Source organism: Exophiala mesophila (genome assembly GCF_000836275.1).
Source record: "Exophiala mesophila strain CBS 40295 unplaced genomic scaffold supercont1.8, whole genome shotgun sequence".
In the NCBI taxonomy this organism is placed as follows: Eukaryota; Fungi; Ascomycota; class Eurotiomycetes; order Chaetothyriales; family Herpotrichiellaceae; genus Exophiala; species Exophiala mesophila.
The window spans coordinates 77,051-94,116 of NW_015622511.1; the positions used below are offsets into that span (position 1 = coordinate 77,051).

At 51.4% G+C, this 17,066-nt stretch overlaps 3 protein-coding genes across 8 annotated transcripts; 1 reads left to right on the forward strand and 2 right to left on the reverse strand.

The window, feature by feature from the left end:
* Window positions 1–2,663: 2,663 nt before the first annotated feature.
* PV10_09165 (uncharacterized protein) lies at window positions 2,664–3,077 on the reverse strand (the record flags this gene model as incomplete). The annotated part of the gene is made up of 1 exon (XM_016374283.1): window positions 2,664–3,077. The coding sequence occupies one exon, from the start codon at window positions 3,075–3,077 to the stop codon at window positions 2,664–2,666; it is 414 nt and encodes a 137-aa protein (XP_016219554.1).
* A 6,018-nt stretch (window positions 3,078–9,095) lies between these two features.
* On the reverse strand, window positions 9,096–13,784 carry PV10_09166. Of its 6 annotated transcripts, XM_016374284.1 has the most exons (6): window positions 12,748–13,784; window positions 12,433–12,684; window positions 12,275–12,375; window positions 11,857–12,200; window positions 11,137–11,803; window positions 9,096–11,049 (listed from the first exon to the last, which is right to left on the reverse strand). In XM_016374284.1, exons 1-6 carry the CDS (start codon window positions 12,877–12,879, stop codon window positions 9,522–9,524), a joined length of 3,024 nt encoding a protein of 1,007 aa, XP_016219555.1. In that variant the 5' UTR covers window positions 12,880–13,784; the 3' UTR covers window positions 9,096–9,521. The 6 variants fall into 6 exon arrangements, with proteins under 6 accessions (XP_016219555.1, XP_016219560.1, XP_016219556.1 ...); XM_016374289.1 differs by having other exon boundaries at window positions 11,857–12,375; XM_016374285.1 differs by having other exon boundaries at window positions 12,433–13,784.
* Window positions 13,785–13,982: 198 nt separating this feature from the next.
* On the forward strand, window positions 13,983–15,893 carry PV10_09167 (uncharacterized protein). The gene has a single exon (XM_016374290.1). It carries the CDS (start codon window positions 14,239–14,241, stop codon window positions 15,682–15,684), a length of 1,446 nt encoding a protein of 481 aa, XP_016219561.1. The 5' UTR covers window positions 13,983–14,238; the 3' UTR covers window positions 15,685–15,893.
* Window positions 15,894–17,066: the final 1,173 nt, after the last annotated feature.

Below are 17,066 nucleotides of genomic sequence, written 5' to 3' on the forward strand. Positions count from 1 at the left end.
TGTCCCCAGACACAACTCGTCCCCGGTACAACCTGTCCTCAGCCATAACCTGTCCCCAGACACAACTCGTCCCCGGCACAACCTGTCCTGAGCCAATACCTGTCCCCAGACACAACTCGGCACAACCTGTCCTCACTAAGATATTGTACTAGCTTCCTGTCACTGAGGACACTTCTCCTCTACACCTTTCTCTCAGCAGCATGACCAGTGATTGGTTAGGACAGACCAACACATCTGTCTACGGCGTAAATGTTCTCTAGAACAATGTTTTCCGAACTCACTTGAAAGGACGATACTCCGTGGATTAAATTACGCAGCTTCTTTCGAAATCTTCAACTGTTAAATTTTAACACTACGAACGCCACCCATAGCTAACAGCTATCAAAGCACCAACAATCCTAGTCCTAAAAAAGAAAGTTGTTTGTGTTAGCGTAACAAAAGCTTCTATATTAGGAAGGAAAAATGAAACGGTGTCTCATGAGGATGAAAGACTACCGTTGAAAGAACAGGATAGTAAGGCATGGAGAAGGAAGCTGAGGCGGCATCGCCATTGCCGCTAAGTCTGCCATTGTCGACGATTTTCAAATCACGAGGTTGAATTTCTCTCGCAATCTGGAATACCTAACTCCGGCCCTGTTATTGCGCAACCTGAGATGTATTACCTCTCAAGTTCACATACTGTAGCATCATTTTTGGTACCAACGCTTTGAAAATTCTTGCTTCTTTTTATCGATATCTAAAGATCCATTTCGAGACTCTATTCTAGCTTTGTGGGTATTAAACGAATACATAATGATCGCTGCCCTCCCTCTGGAGTTCACTGTTTCTGTTGTCTAAACATCAACAAGGACTTTCGAACTTTTAGAACAGGATTTTGCACTGCATAGCCTCCTTACAGCTCATCCCTTGGGTCACCCTTCAGCATGTCTATACCCCTATCCATGATTCTTCAACCTAAATATGATCTTTTTTTGATGCTATGATAATGTTTGACAGGTCAGATCAATTGAAAACTATTCTTGGTAGACTTAACATAGCGAAACGAGTGTACATTGGTCGATCCTCCGCTCCTCTCACCTTTCTTTGGCTTCTTCTTTTCGGCTCCCCTTCTCTCGTCCTTTCCTTGCATCCAGTGCCTGCTGAATTCCTCATTTCCTATCGTCGGCATTCCCCGCCTGAACTCTTCCTTGTGTCATTCTGTCTCACTAGCTCTAGAATTGACCCTACTTTGATCCTTTGACGGTTGTCTTCAATAGCGCATCGAGTTCTTTAAATACTTTGGCAGCTTCCACCTTCTGTCCACCCAGGCGGGCTTTCTTGGAAGAACTCCCTGTTTGTCCGTCTAGAAATAGTTAATAGAGCGTAGTGAGCGATCCAGCCGCAAACTTACCGTCACTGGAGTCTTCCATCATATTTCGAGTACGTTTTTTGGTCGTGTTCATTCGCACCTTCTTCGAAGGCTTTGAATCATCCTGGTCTGGAGCGAAGTTGGTTTTGAGAATGTAGGCTCACCGAACTGTCCATACCTTCACTGTCGGTGCCATTCCTTCGAGCACGTTTCTTGCTGACCGCCACGTCTGGGATTTTCGAGGTCAGGGCTGCACCGCCACCTAAGAGTAATCAGCTTCCGAGCACGGATGATGGCGGTGAGCACTTGCCGTCGCTGTCACTGTCGCTGATAGTAACCACCTCATCACGGAGACGCTTCGAAGCTTGCTTGCTTTGAAGTTCTTTGCAGTACAGTATGAAGGCCAATCCGTAGTCCACAGCTTCAAAGAGCATGTCTTCACAGTCTTCGGGGCTGAAATCCTTGTGAAGCCTCCGGCTGAGTTTCCTGAACTCTCGACGACAGTTCTCGAAGTCCTCCGCTGTTGAGATTTCGATATTGCCCATGACTCGTAGTTGATTGACCTAAAGCATAGAAGTGGAAAAACTGAATCTTCTAAGAGAGTTCTAGGGAGATTGGTTTAAGTTGCAATCTGAAGAGTGACCAAGATTCTGTATGGTTTACTCGCACTCTTATATTCTCACAGTCTCTGTGTAGGTATCACTTTGGAGCCAGAAGAGGTATCCAGTAGGAGCCTAATTGGAATCCGCATTAGACTATCAAGATGGTCCCGTAGAAGAGAAGGACAGGAGGGGAGAGTTGTTGATGGCAATTGCACTTCGAGGCTTTCTGATTTACTGTCATCCTCTTTGCTATGTATCGTATTGTACAGTGGCAAACTCTCGCTCTTCGTTCGCCAGTTTCTACATCTTTTAGCCTGTACCAGACAATCCATGCCGGGATATACGATGCGATGCAGCTAGCACCTTTCCTGTTTCGCCTCAGGAAGCTCATATAGATATAGAATTTGACCACTTCGTCATTAGTTAAATCCGAAATATATTTCTACACTCTGCTTCGCAGAAAAGCTGCAGCACATGAAGACTCACTGAAGGATGTGCGAAGAGTGGCCGAAGCCACCATTTGGGGTGGCTGTGGGCATCCCTTCCTCCCTCCGCCTATATGGCTTTTTGAAAGGAATCAGATTGGGTGTAAACGAGATTATATTGCGAGGAATCTACTTAACGTCTCGTCGTGGGTGTTGGCACGTTCAGCCTCCTTCAACTGCCTGCGAACTCGAATCACCCTTCTGCCACAAGCTTTTCCTCCTCTGCATTTAACCACAAGAACCATAGACGATACTTTGCGGGGGAGTAACGTCTATGTACCCCTTATCATTGGCCGTAATTGTGATTTGGAACCCATCGATACCCATGAATGTGCATGGTGCTGTTCCTGACGTGACACCAATCTGAGAGACACTAATATCGTTGCAGTCGCCGATGGAGTACGAAGGAAGTGCGAGACATTCGATGGAGCCCAAGTCGTGCACCTGTCCATTTCGTGGGAGCTCAAAGCCAAGCGTCTGAGTGCCAGTGGTAAATGCGACATTCACTGGCCAGTCTTCACTCCTCCGCTGAGGCTCAAGTAACTCGTGGTTGTCGGGTAAGGGCGGGATCACTCGTCCAACGGACATTCGTTGCAACCAAAGAAGAACCACGACAGTCTTGCCAATAGAGTTGGAGAACATCATGTCAATAGAAGAAGAAATTTTCAAAGAGAAGCGACCCGTAGGGGGAGAGCTTGGGCGAAACACGAGGGACCTCGGTTTCGATGCCACTCTTGCTAACAGAAGATGAATGATGATTCACTTTGGCTCAGACATCAGAGCTGAGATGCTCACATTTAAGGTAACCAGTTGAAATGAGCGCAAAAGGGCTCTGGAAGCTCAATTCGGTTCCAGTAGTCCAAAAGGGACCAAAAAGATTAATGTCACACGAGGGAGCCAGATCAGGACCCTTTGATGACGGTTAAATAAATCCTCATCCGGCAGATTGCTTTGGGGTCCATTATCAAGTGTCCCCTCATGGCGAGGACGAAACAGACCGCACGTAAGCTTGTCCTTGATTATTGTCCCTGATTTATGTTGAGGATGACATACAGGAAAGAGCACTGGGGGTGTCGCCCCAAGAATGAACTTAAGAAGCCATGCGAATGATCAATTCTCAGGAAAACGCCTCCCTGATAGCACGGGCCGTGTAAAGAAACCGCATCGATACAAGCCAGGTAGGGTTGTTCTTTGCTCTTCTATTCTCTCGTATTTGAGTAAGTGAAATTGTGATTGACGGTGACTAGGAACGGTTGCTTTGAGAGAGATTCGTCGCTATCAGAAATCGACAGAGTTGCTTATTCGCAAACGTCCATTTCAACGGCTTGTCCGTGAAATTGCAGGCGATCTGAGAACCCCCCAGATGGAATGGCAAGGGGATGGTTTTCGATTCCAGTCGACGGCAATCGAAGCTTTGCAAGAGGCTCTCGAGTTATACCTTGTGAGCCTCTTCGAAGATTCTAATCTCTGCGCTATCCACGCAAAACGAGTTACTATTCGTGAGCGAATTTCTGCTTCCTGCGAGACGAAGTTCTTGGTTAACGTCTCTAGAATCAAAAGATATACAGCTCGCACGACGTTTGCGTGGAGAAAGAAACCCCGTTTGAGGAAAGAGTCAAGAGCTTTAGTGGCTTCATGTGCAAATAGTTGCCCCTGAAATATCTTCCTTGGTTTCAGAGGCATCTCCAGTGTGTACGCAACGACGGCTAAAGTACGGTGGCGAATTTTCTAGAACTTTAAAAAAGATTTACAATTGGGTGGTCTGTTGTATTCAAGACTTTGAAGAACGATTTTTGATCTATTTATTCGAAGCTGGGGATCTGAAGGCTGTTCTCCCCTAAATAATTAAGATGCCATGAGCAGTTCGACCATCTGCTGCGCCAGGTACGTTTCAAATTCTCGAAGCAACATGCTATAGCTCAAAAGTAGCCTCCGTCCTCCACCGTGTTGCATCGCTTTTAGAAAATGAAGATTTCGAGCCCATTACCCCAGTCATGATGACGCCTCTGTTCCGCGCTCATTACCCATATGAGTATCGTGGTCCTTCTTGACTTGATACAATAACCAATTATTGTAGACCAGAAATAAAATCAAGCTGATCCCTGCACACGCACTCGTTATTGTAACCGTGATGGTCGCAGTCACGGACCAGTTCCCATCCTTAGCGGTGTACACATTGACCAGTGTATTGACGAGACCGAGAATGGCATTAAGCAAAGTTGGCCTGATCTCATAAGGTCAGCGTCTGCTTTCAGCTGCCGGCTAGGTAGTCATTACAAGAATATTCGATTTACCAACCAAATGTAGTTCCTCTTCCATCTTTTCCAGAGTAAAGCGATGCCAACGACTCCAAATAGGCAGCAAGCTCCTGCTACCCAGAGGAGCGAGGCATTCTGAACGGTGTGTAGAATAACTTTTCCGGCAGAAGTCTTGCTTGCCGCTTCTTGCACCGAATTGGAGCTTTGGAGAGAGGTAAACGTGCCCGGGAATACAATGTATCCAGCCAGGATCAACCACGTAAACAAGCTGGCATAGAAGTTGTGGCGACGAGGAATCTCATCAAGCTCTAAGAGCATCGCCACATATTGAGATTGTGAGCGTGGCAGGTTCGTCGAAAGTGGCCTAGGGAGACGAGCCTCATCTCTCTGAAACGAAGGCAGTGGGAGAGGGGCCTGTGGAAACTTTGACTCTGGATGAGACGATTGATCCCTCAACTTTGGAGGGAGAATGGTCACATATCTTTTTTTCGAATATGTTGCTTGCTGCATATGCGCTTCGGATACTGGAGTCCGTTCCATCTCAGCAGCGGGTGCGGAAGACGGAGAGTTCTTAGGAAATTCCATCCGCGGCAGGGATCGTGACGAGGAGCTCATTGTTTCATTGACATTATCTTCTTTACATAGACATTGAAGCTGTGTAAAGTACCGTACTATATACTTTAATGTGAAAAGAGGGTCTATATGCGGCTCCAAGGGCGCCGGATCTGGTTCTCACAACTTATCAAGAGCCGTTCATAGACCCCATCCTCAATATTCGGGTGACAAAATGGGCCCTATGTCATGAACGAGGTTCTATCAAGTATTCACCTTTATCTACTTTAGCTCTAAACTTCCAGCTCTAATATTAAGTGGAATTCTCCGTCTTTTTGCTGTAATGTAAGGGAATAAGGGCTTTTCCTGACACCCTAATAATGGTTGAATCGAAATTTTAGGCTGTGAGTGCTGCTGCAGTATAATAAAAGTTGCAAATGAACTCTACTCTTCTTTGCCTATGTCGTCTATTGAGGCGACACTATTTATAGCGAAGTATTGGGCTTCACGGTTTCTGCCATGATTGGGGGCGCCATGAATGGTTGGAAAAGTAGTGCGAACTAACTAATATTTACTGCATCGCTACCAGTAAAGACTCTATGTATGTAGAACGCAAGAGGCTCGTACTCGTTTAGTAGCTATTATGATCTGAGCTGCGAACAGGTCTGACTAAGGGGTTTCCTTCATAGGGCGAGTATAGAAATAGAAACGGGTCAAGCAAAGGGAACCTAGCTCTTAAGTATCCTAAAATGTAATTATAGGATTTCTAACGAAGTTGACTACGAATAGTCCTATCTAGGGTAATGTACGTATATGTATAATGCTAGCGGCTTAGCCTGGATCTCAAGGCTCCCTTGTGCTCTTAAGAGATCCCTGAGGTCCAGGGGATCCAGGAGATCCAGCCTGATCCAAGTCACGTGATATTGCCTCGTTCTCTGTCGGCTAACTTCCTTTCCTTGGACGGGTGCCTTGACTCCCTTGGTGACCCTTCAAATGACCTGGTTCGGAACACTATATCCGCAGAGCAGCGCCGCCCACCCTATCGACCTGGTTGCCTTCAAATTTGTGAATGTTCCTACTTTCGCACCGTGTGTTCCGCTAATGACAGATGAGAATCTTTAGATAATATACTCAGATTCTCATTAATCCAGGGTGGTAGTAACAGCAATTACTGTGGTGAGCGTGGTCAGCGAAAGTTGACCAGCAGCGTCCGTCGTCTCTGAGGCTCTAAGTATGGTTCTTGAACTGATAATGATCGTGTTCGTGGTGGCCGGGTCCGTAGTGACAATATCTGATGCTATATCTTGAGAGGTAACCACCGGCCCAACCGACGTAATGGTCGTCGTCAGAGTGGTCAAGGTAGCATCGCCGGCGGTGTCAGTTGTCATTAAGGTCACGACAACAGGCTCTAGATTCGTCGTCGTCGCGGTCGTGGAAGAACATTCTGAGTCCACGGTAACAGTTTCGGGTAGTGTGCCTTGAGATGTAGTCACTGGTCCAACTGACGTAATAGTCGTCGTCAGAGTGGTCAAGGTAGGATTGCCGGCGGTGTCTGTTGTTAGTAAGGTCACGACAACAGGCTCTAGATTCGTCGTCGTCGCGGTCGTGGAAGAACATTCTGAGTCCACGGTAGCAGTTTCGGGTAGTGTGCCTTGAGATGTAGTCACTGGTCCAACCGACGTAATAGTCGTCGCCAGAGTCGTCAGGATGGCATCACCCGCGGAATCAGTCGTCGTCACAGTCACTGTGGCCGTCTCTAATGACGTGGTTTGAGGAGGGCACAAGGTGAGAGTCAAGTTCGCCGACACGTCACATGATTTGACGGCAAAGTCATCATGTGGCTGGTTGTAAACGTCTGGGCAAAGAGCCACGCCCGGGTCGCAGGTGATGTTCGAGCAGTCGTCGGAAGACGGTGAGAGATAGAGGCCCCAGCTTTCGAACGGATACCCATTAATATTCGAGATGTCATACGCCAGTATCGGATTGTCAGGGTGATAGGTGTACTCGAACTGCGTGATGAACGAATCGTCGGGAACCGTGGCAATCTTCAACGAGATGCCTCCACCGTTTGGATTAACTCGGTATGTCTCGTTGAAGGTGCCGATATTTGGCTCCAGATAATTAATTGTGTCGTTAGGGACATTTGCAATACTCCAGATATAGACCTCCACATCACACCAATTCTCGATAGCAGCGGTCCCGAGGCAGGCAACGGAAGAGATGCCGGACAATGCCACGGCAAGGATGAGTCGTCTCAAGCTGGCCATGTTGAAAGCTGTGAGTTCCCTGAGAACCTGTTGGGAAAGGTCGAGTCTAGTTGAGCGAGATGCGGTGCTGTACGTTGTCTCTTAAAAGGAGCAGAGCTAGAGTGTCTAGTAAGCCACGAGTCTTTGGTGATCTAGCGAAGCCATTGAGGGAGAGAGCGTCCCAAAACGGCCCTAAGTAGTGGGAGTATGTGGAAGATCAAGGGAGCCAAATCAAGCCGCAAGCCCAAAAGGGTCCCCTTTTTCAGTCGCTGGGCTCACGGAGAGTGATCGCTGTGCAGATGATCACTTAGAACGGAACCAGGTTCCCAACCCACAGGTTTTCAGGTTCGAAGTAGTGCAAAGTATCTGAAGCTGCTGAATTCCTATGTCTGAGGACTCGGTTTGAGGCCAAAGGACTCCTCCTGGATGTTTGAACCGAACTCCTTGAGCAGTGCAAGGATTGCATCTATGACTTCCCTAGACTTAGCAGCATTGTCACTGGATATCTTTGCCTCGGCTTTCCATTTCTGGATATACCCTTCGAGCTTTCCACCATCCTCTCGGGCCTCTCGAAGGGCGATCTCCATTCGAGCCGCCTCCTCTTCTGCCTTCTGTCTCCCTTCTGACTCTATGCTGGCTTGTGCCTTCCACTCGTTCAGCTCGCGGGCTAAACTCTCCTCGGTCTTCTCGAGCTCGGTAATCCTGGCCGTGAAACTCACGTCTGATTTCACGAAATGGCCCTGCTCTCACATATTCAGTCAGCCTGATAGCGTGGGTGCAAAACATACACAACAGGTCTGTCTACCTGCACATTTCCTCGAAGGGTCGTACGAGGCGCCTTGCTGGAAGGCTTCCAAGTTGCGGCGACACAGTTATCCTCGATACATTCACACAGTTTTTGGAGAGACTTAATAGAGAATTCACTCAGGTTCTGTGTAAAGAGGTGACTTATCGCTTCGGTTTTTTCCCATGTATATGGATCGTCGTCGTTTGTTTTGAGCCGTACCTGGGAGGGTTCGACCGTAATCCCAAGTCTGCTGTCTACAGAGGCGTTATCAGAGGCATCGACCAGACGTCAGTGGATCTTACAAATATTTGCCGCTAACTTTTCTCGACATTTCCGATTCCACTGGGTTCGCTTTTGGTTCTTGGACGGACGATTTGCCATTCGTGGAACACCACCCCTGTTTGTGTCTTCCTGTCCGTTGAAGAGATTTCTTTCCTGATGTGTGGGTTGCGGACGGTCCACGGCATGACAGAGAGTTAGAAGCCAGCTCTGCGAGCAGTAAATATTAACACCACTTCAGGATAAAGATAGGATCTTTTCGGGCTCCCTTGTAGATATCTGCCCATTTCGGCCCCCCAGCTCAAGCCAACACTTGAAGCCCCAAAGAGGCCCCTCCGAACTTGGGCCGGCAGGTAGACATGAAAGAGGTTGGCTTCCCTAAGGGGCCCAGTCCAAAGGGAAATCGTAGCGAGGCCGCATACACTGTATGCGGTAGTGCCACAGTGTTATGATCTGAGCTGCGAACAGGTCTGACCAAGGTGGTTCCTTGATAGAGCGAGTTTGAATAGGGATCATGCGCGGGAAGGGAACTTAGGTGCCCAGATATCCGAAATGTAGGTATAGGATTGTTAACGAAGTTGACTACGAATAGTCCTAGCTAGTGTATTGATCGCATACACACACCCGTGTCCCGGGTGCTCTGCGAGGCTGTCTTCCCAGAGCAAGGGATCTAGGTCACGTGACGTAGCCTCGTTCTCCATCGGCTAACTTCCTTCCTTTGGCCGGGTTCCTTGACTCCCTTGGCGGCGCTTCAAGTGACCTGGCTCGTAACACACAGCGGACCTTCCAAACCCATTCATGACATGATCAGCGTTCTAGTTTGGTCCCATACCACACCGACAGCGGATGGTCTTACTCGCCATGGACATCACTCTTACCGGCAGATCTGACGCGTCTGCCTCCCCTTCCCTTTCTCCCCTTCTCTCCCAGTTCCTGCATTGCCCCCCCTTTCCCTGATCGTCCCTTACCCTTCTTCTTTCTGGGTTGGCGCAAATCTGCCCGGGAGTCGAAGGCGAAGCGTAATTTTAGGCTGGCCGACTCGCAGATGGATGCAGGTCCGATTCGCCGCGTGGCAAGGGCCGTCACGATCTCGAGCTATCTCACTCTCTGGCGACATTTCCGGAGCCGGGCTCTTCGATGTCTTGGTATATAACTCCGAGTAACCACAGGACGGATCACGTCCTGCATCGCACAACGTTGCTCCGCTCAATTCGCTGGTCATGTCGTCCGGTGAAGAAGTGGGCGGCGGTGAGGCTGAAGGCGAGCATAAATACTGATTAAAAATGGCGTCGACATCGACGTCTCTCGGCTCGAGGGAGCCGATCGTGTCATGGGGTTTTGTGCAACGGGATGGGAATAAATCAGAATCAAGGTCGGCAGATTTATCGTCATCGCCAGTGAACGCCAGAGCATCCCCTGCTGTCCGGTCGTCTTCTCTGCTTGCTCCGATGGGCGGAAGATTTCTGGCCCTGCGGTCTAGCCACTGGCCTATTGCGGAGCCAGTCTCTAGGGGTGTTTGCATCATGGCAACGTCCGCCATGTGGCTGACCGTGGTATGAGTCCTTTGCCGGGAACCCGCCGACGGGGGTTTGGGGACCGTCGCATCTGTGGCCGGCCAGCTCGGCAGGATCTCCTGCTCAACAGGCCACGCCGCCTCCACCGCGTCTGGCCCACGACGCTCCGCTTTCGACGGGCTGGTCCCGCTCGAACTCTGCGTGCGTTTGGGGGATAGGCAGGATCCCCCCAGGCCCATCGCCGAGGCGAAATTCGTCAGCCCCAGATCGGAAAGGCGTGGGTCAATCGACATGTCTAAGTGTGGGCTGCCGCTGGGTCGCGGGAGGTCGACGGGAGCCGCTGCCTCCCTCGGCCACCAGTCGACCGAGGAGGGCAGAGTGTCGTAGCAGTCTGTCTTTGGGATGGCAGTGAAGGCGATGGAGCTATCTTCGTGTCTCAAATGCGATCGACTTATATGGCAATGTCGCTTGCTTGCGCTGACCTTGGTCCGCTTGTAGCAGTGGGTGTCCTGGGCGTGATATTGGAGATCCACGATAGCGTTGAAGGAGAGACCGCATCGCGGGTCAGGACACGACATCATCTTGATCTCATTCGACCCGTCCGACGCAAGAGCGAGCCCGTCCTCCTCCCCGAGCCCGTCTTTCCCCTCGAGCCCTTCAAAATGGCTGTCCAGGTGCTGCTGCCAGGGCGGCTTTTTAGTGTACTGACGGAACCGCACTTCGGGAGGGAGGAGCGGGTCGAACAAGCAGAAGCCGCAATAGCCAACCGCGGCCAAGGTCTGGCGGAAGGTCAGGGGATTCCACTGGACGGGGAGTGACTCGAGATCGTTCAGGTGGTGCCGGCAATGCCCGCGCCAGCCCTGCTTGCCAGTGATCCACTCGTCACATTCGAAGCACAGCTCGGCCGTGCCGTGTTTGGCCGCGAGACTGGCTTTGTGGCATCGGTAAATATGATCCCATCGGGCTGCGAGACGGAGGCTGTCGAAGTCAACACAGTCAGCTGGGCGCCGTTCGCTGAACGGAGAGCGAAAAAATTCTAGCGGGAATTTCAAAGGGGCCACTCACCTTCCCATCTCTACTGCACACGCCGATACGGGGCAAAGGCCGTTTTCTGGACGCAGACTCGGGCGGTAAGCCACCTTGGGGTTCTCTCGACACAGGGTGATCATGTCCTGGAGGGAGGCCCGCCCCTCGGGGCTCCGGAGAGGAACGTCGAGAAAAAGCGAGGAGGCCAGACGGTCACGGGGCGGATCCAGCCGCCGGACACGGCTGAAGAAGCTGGGTAGCGATGCGACAGGCGAGGTCTCGGCTTCGGTGTCCTGGTTGACCTTCCGGGGTTGGATCTCCTGCCACCTGCTGAGTTCTTCCGACACCATCTGGCGTTTCTGCCAGTACAGTTCCTCCCGGCGGGTCCGTTCTCTTTGACCGTCGTGCCCGGCTGGAAGGCGGCGGATTCGTTCTCCGAGGGACTCGATCTCCTCGTTGAGCGCGATAAAGTCGGCGCGCCCTTTCAGATTCGCCTCTACTTTCGCCGGCAGCGATTGCAGCATTTGCGGGTGGTGTTGCAGCGAGAGGCCGCGGAAGCCCTCGAGGTAGACGGTGCGGCGCGCCTTTCCCCAGTAGCTGGATTGCCCGTCGACGGTGCTGATTTGAGGCATGTACGAGCCGAAGAAGGTGTCAGAATTTTCGTGGCCTGCAAACTTCATCCTTTCGGCGATCGAGTAGCCGTTGTCTGCGCCGAGGTCAGCACGTTCCCTACCCGCGGCCTCGTTCAGCAGGACCTACCGTCGGCTCTGACCAGGACCTCCCTCCTAAAATCGTGAACCCGGATATTTTCTTCATACCCGGCCCGATGGCCCAAGCCCACCAGGCCACTACTGAAGGACGCTGCAGTTTGGATCTTTCCCGTCGGGCCCTCGGGGGACATGGTCTGGAAAAAGGGCATGCGGTGCAGCTCTTTCCGAATGCGAAGATGGTGTAAGGACCCATCGACCGGGGGCGGGATCGCCTCGATTTCCTCGAAGGTGAGGTAATCTTGGAAGGCGCCATCGGCGAGGGCGATGGCCAGAAGAGGCAGGACCGGGTTCGCGTACAGCGGCTGCATATCCTCGTACACTCCATGCTGTGGCCTGGTGGAAGCTCAATGTCAGAAGGATACCCCTTTCCGTTCAAGCCGAGAAGGAGAAGTTTTCGGTCGACCGACCTTTTATGTGGCTTATTGGTGAAGCCTTTGGCATCGCGCGTGGCCCGGAAGGCGAGTTCTGCCTCTCCCTTCTCATTCTTGAAGACGACGAAGACGACATCCTGCGTCCGAGTGTTCAGCGCGGGCCAGTCCCCGGTCGGATGGCACGGTGTTCTTACCTTATATAGTAACCCTCGCCCGGAGCCGCGGCGCATGTTGGATTCGAAGATTTCTCCTACCCTAGACGGCGTGTAAATAAAGAGGTTGTTGGCCGCGTGGTTCTGAACCAGGCTTCTCGGATGGGTATACTGGTGCCAATCCTTTTGCCAGTTATGTTTGGTCAGGATGATAAAATGGGGCACCGTCATGAAATGTGGCTGCCGTCGTTCGGTTGAGAGGTTGCGCTTTTTCTTCAACTCCGTTTCGATGTACTAATACGAACTCTCAGCGTGGCCGACGAAAGCGAAGTAGGGTGAAAGAGATAGGAAACGAACGTAGTACACCGACTCCGATACCTCGTGGGGGATCTTTCGGTTATCCGGTCGTCGCTTCCAAGCGGCGCCAAAGGCGGTCCACTTTTGCTTCGCGTAGCTCAGACACTCACCATCCTTGACAATACCTTCCATAAAATGCTTCGCGGACCGTAAATCGTAAGGGCTCACGCCAGGATTTCGCCTTGCATACCTACGCGCCAGCGTCCACCTCGTTAGTAAAGGCGAGCACGACCCGTACCTGGGCGGGCGAAGGACTTACTCGTCCCAAAGGTCGGTCATTCGGTCGTAGTTCAGCTGAGTCCCCGGTTCGATAGGTTTACTGACCCGATCGCCATTCACATCGGCGTTCGCAATCAGCTGCCAGCCGTTCTCCTCCGCTTCATCAAACACTTCCGCCGCGGTTTTCTTTCTCTTCGGCATCGGGAAACAGCAAGCGGAGCCTTGAGCGCCGGAATATAGCAGAAGACTAAGGATAGACGAGCGCCGAGAGGAAAGGAAAAGAAGACGACTGGGGAGGGAGGGTCAAAGTACGACGAAACGCCAGCAAGGTGCGTTTAGGTAGTCAGAAGACCGGATAGAAGGAGTGATTCGCACGATGAGAAGAGGGAGGGCAGGGGAAAATGTAAGGACCGAGAGAGGGAGAGGGAGAGGAAGAGAGGAAGAGAAGCATTGTCCTACAGAACTGGGGGATTCCGTTAACCCCGTCCAGCGATGTAGCAGGGCATCCTCTCAGAGACCCTCTCAGGGATCCCACCTTTCATCAGGGCAGAAACGGGCCCTCATCACCGTGATCGGGTAAAGTTACCACGAGGCTGGATGTGCGCAACGTTGGCGCCTGTAGGACTGGAGCCCAAACGGGATCCTCGCCGGCACGTGAGGGAGCATGGCAGGAGCGGGCCAGAGCCGTGAGGGAGCAGAAGGGAGCAGCAGGGAGCAGCAAGGGAGTGGAGGGGGAGCGCGCAAGAGAGGAAGGGAGTGGAAGAGAGCGGACGAGGGAGCGAATGGACTAAATAGTCGTTAGCGAAAGAGCAAAGCGGCGAGGGATGAGTCAGCGAAAAAGGGCTGGGCGACGACGGTTCGGGGATTCTATATATATATACTCCGTAGCGGGGATTTGCAGCAGTCTAGTGCGCCACACGGCAGCCACATGTACGCGATTTATGTACGAGTGCACGTGTCAGAAGTAAATGCGTACGGCTGCGCATTCGCGAATCTACCTAATCCCAAGCGTTCAAGTAACACTACGGCATACCACCTGTCGACGACCCCATCCCACTGCCCGTCTATCCATTTTCATGGCTATCTTTTCAACATTGGCGGGGCCTCTCGACTAGACTGTGGATGCTATTGCAGCGCCTACCGTCGTTCGAGCCCTCCCCACCTGCCCGTGTCCAAACCCATCCCCGTCGATACATTCGTTCCAGCCGCCGCAGAGAATGATGGCGTCCGAAGTCTCACGCGTCTTGGGTAAATCGACATCCGCTGCTACCAATGTCCGACCTTCTAGAAGTCCTCCCTGACTTTGACACGGGACCGTTCACACACCTGTTCCATTCCCTCGAGAAAAACAACATCTCTGTGGCGGATCTTATCTCCTTGGAGCCCAAAGAGGTTTCCCGAAAATGCCCCCTTCCACTAGCCGATGTGCAGAAGCTACGGCAAAGCCTTGTACAGGCTATGCAGAACGATCTGAAGATCTTGGTGACCAAGACCCCTAGGCTGGGCTCCAGGGCTGTTCAGAAGACTACTAGCCCACCACCTGTTTCGCAAGCTGGTCCGAGCGATCGACACGTATCTCCTGTTCAGAACACGGCAATTGTAGATGAGTCCGAAGATATGCAACTGGCACATACATCTACATCCTACCATCCTGAGCAGGGCTTGAAGTTGTCTATCCTGGACCCGCGGCTGGATGATGCTTTAGGAGGAGGCTTTCGCCCGGGACATGTCTCAGAGATTGTGGGTGAGAGCGCCGTTGGTAAGACGCAACTTGTTCTCGGATTACTGCTTTCCGTTCAACTGCCTCCGCCGCGAGGGCTGGGTAAGTCGGGCATGTACATTTCAACTGAGGATAGCCTCAATACCAGACGGCTGTCGGAAATGTTAGATTCACACCCCGAGTACCAGAAGCTTCCTCCGGAGTGCCGGCCAACCATGGATCGTGTCCACGCTGTTACTGCCGACAACCTCGTGTGGCAAGAACACATTATTCGATATCAATTACCGATTGCTGTTCCGCGGATGAACATCGGTCTAGTCATCCTCGACTCAGTCGCAGCAAACTTCCGAGCAGAGTATGAGACAACAACATCAGCTGCCCTGGCGGGTCGTGCAGCAGATCTCATTCATTTGGGCAATTCACTCCGGCGCATTGCCAGTGAATTCAACGCCGTGGTCATTGTGACAAATCAAGTGTCTGATCGATTTGACGATCAGGGTGCTCACCGCACACGAACCTCATTTCAGTCAGTTCCTTTTGTCGACCCTGCCTCGTCGGCAGCAGTTCCAGGGCTGACACGGCCGGTTCAAGCGGCTGACAGTCAACGTCGCAGAATGGAGGTCCAGAGTCTTGACCATCAGCTGCGCTTCTTCACAGGTTGGGGGAGTCAAGCACTGTCCAGCTATGAAAACATGAAAACACCAGCGCTGGGTCTCGCCTGGGCAAATCAAATCTCTGCTCGTCTCGTCCTTAAGATGGAACACGAGCGAGCTTATGCCGGGGTTGGCAACGGATCGAGAGAGGGGAGGAGGAAACGTTCTCTAAGCATTGTGTTTGCGCCATGGACTCCTGCCACGCCGGTACCGATCGGCTATGAAATCACTACAAGTGGAATCAGATCTGTGGGAGGAGACATTGCCAACAGGCAGCAAGAGGAGGAGCATGATCCTGATCTGCTCAATCCTCAGTTCTGGGCAGAGGATGAGGAATTCCCATGAAATGCATGGTCTGTGGGTTATGTGTGGCTAAGAAGGCTTTGATTTTGGATGGCCAACAGGGGCGCATTATATACTTGTTGGCTAAAACTGTCGTCTGCATCAACAAAACCAGTCCATTATTTTAGCTAGCCTTCAATATATATTCCAAATGGTGCATGAATAGGAACAAGAGCACCAATGCTGTCTGAAGGTGACACTAGAACCTATGCAGATGAGTGTCCAATCCATTGCTGAATGCTCGCTATCGTATAATGGTATTGGTATATCGTTCTTGTGGAGGAAGAGGATATTTGGTTTGATGGATATGGTTTTTGGATAGGCAACTTGACCGAGAGGCACTCGTATGACTTTTTGGCTGGCGATTCGCAGCTCCTCCGCCCAGCGACCTTTACATCTGTCAACAACGACTTTCATCGAAACACTTCCCAACAAACCCCAGTCTTTGGACTTTCCCGGCTGTGATCTGAAGATGGCGGGCATTGTCTCTCAACCATGGCTCATATCCAAGTAAGCAGATTCAACAGATTGTCTCTGGACGCACTGGTAGGAGATTAACGTCATTCTCACCCAGGTTTATTGACCCAATTTTCGCTGTTGGCGTAGGGCTGTCCGCCGCCGCTCTACGTATTCGCCGAGAGGAGCGCGAAAAATACCCGGAACAGGATTCAAGTTTGGCTGGTTTGTGGCAGAAAGGTGTCACTATGGGAACAAATTACATGACGCGATGGCGGGAGTCCAAGTGACACAACAATTTGCTTTGGATCATGGAAGCAATTGCCCTTGATGGGCGCATATCTCTCATACCCGTGCGCAGAATTTCGGCCAGAAGATGGACAGTTTTCAGGACGAAGATCAAGTTCGAGCGATTCATGTCCTTCAAATTGTCATCTGAGACTCTCTTTTCACCAAACATGCCTTGCTGCCTGGTGGCAAGGCATCTGGCCCTTCGGTTGAACGCACTTTGTTCTATCCAAAAGTCGGAACTTGGCTGGCGTTCTCCTGAGGCTTCTGGTACGAGAGTCTGTCCTTGACATAAAACTCGACCTGCATTTCACCAACATCTGGCTTGTCCAAGCTTCCCGCTCTGCAGTGGACAGGTCAGCAAAAAGTAAATTCGGAAAGAGTGAGGTGGGGAGCGTACTTGATGACCGTGTTGTCCGGCATGACCTCGAGCTCACAATAGAGGCTGGATCCGCAATCGGCGCAAAAAAAGTGCTTGTTGATTTTTCCACTTCCTCCAACGATGTCAAAAGCCTTTGGCTCGCCTTGCAGAGGATCAGATTTGTCAGTCGCGTGCAGGGGTCAGACAACGCACCAGCAGTAACTTTAAACTCGGACCGAGCAACCACTACATTGGGGAGGCCAGCGGCTCCGCCTGTCGG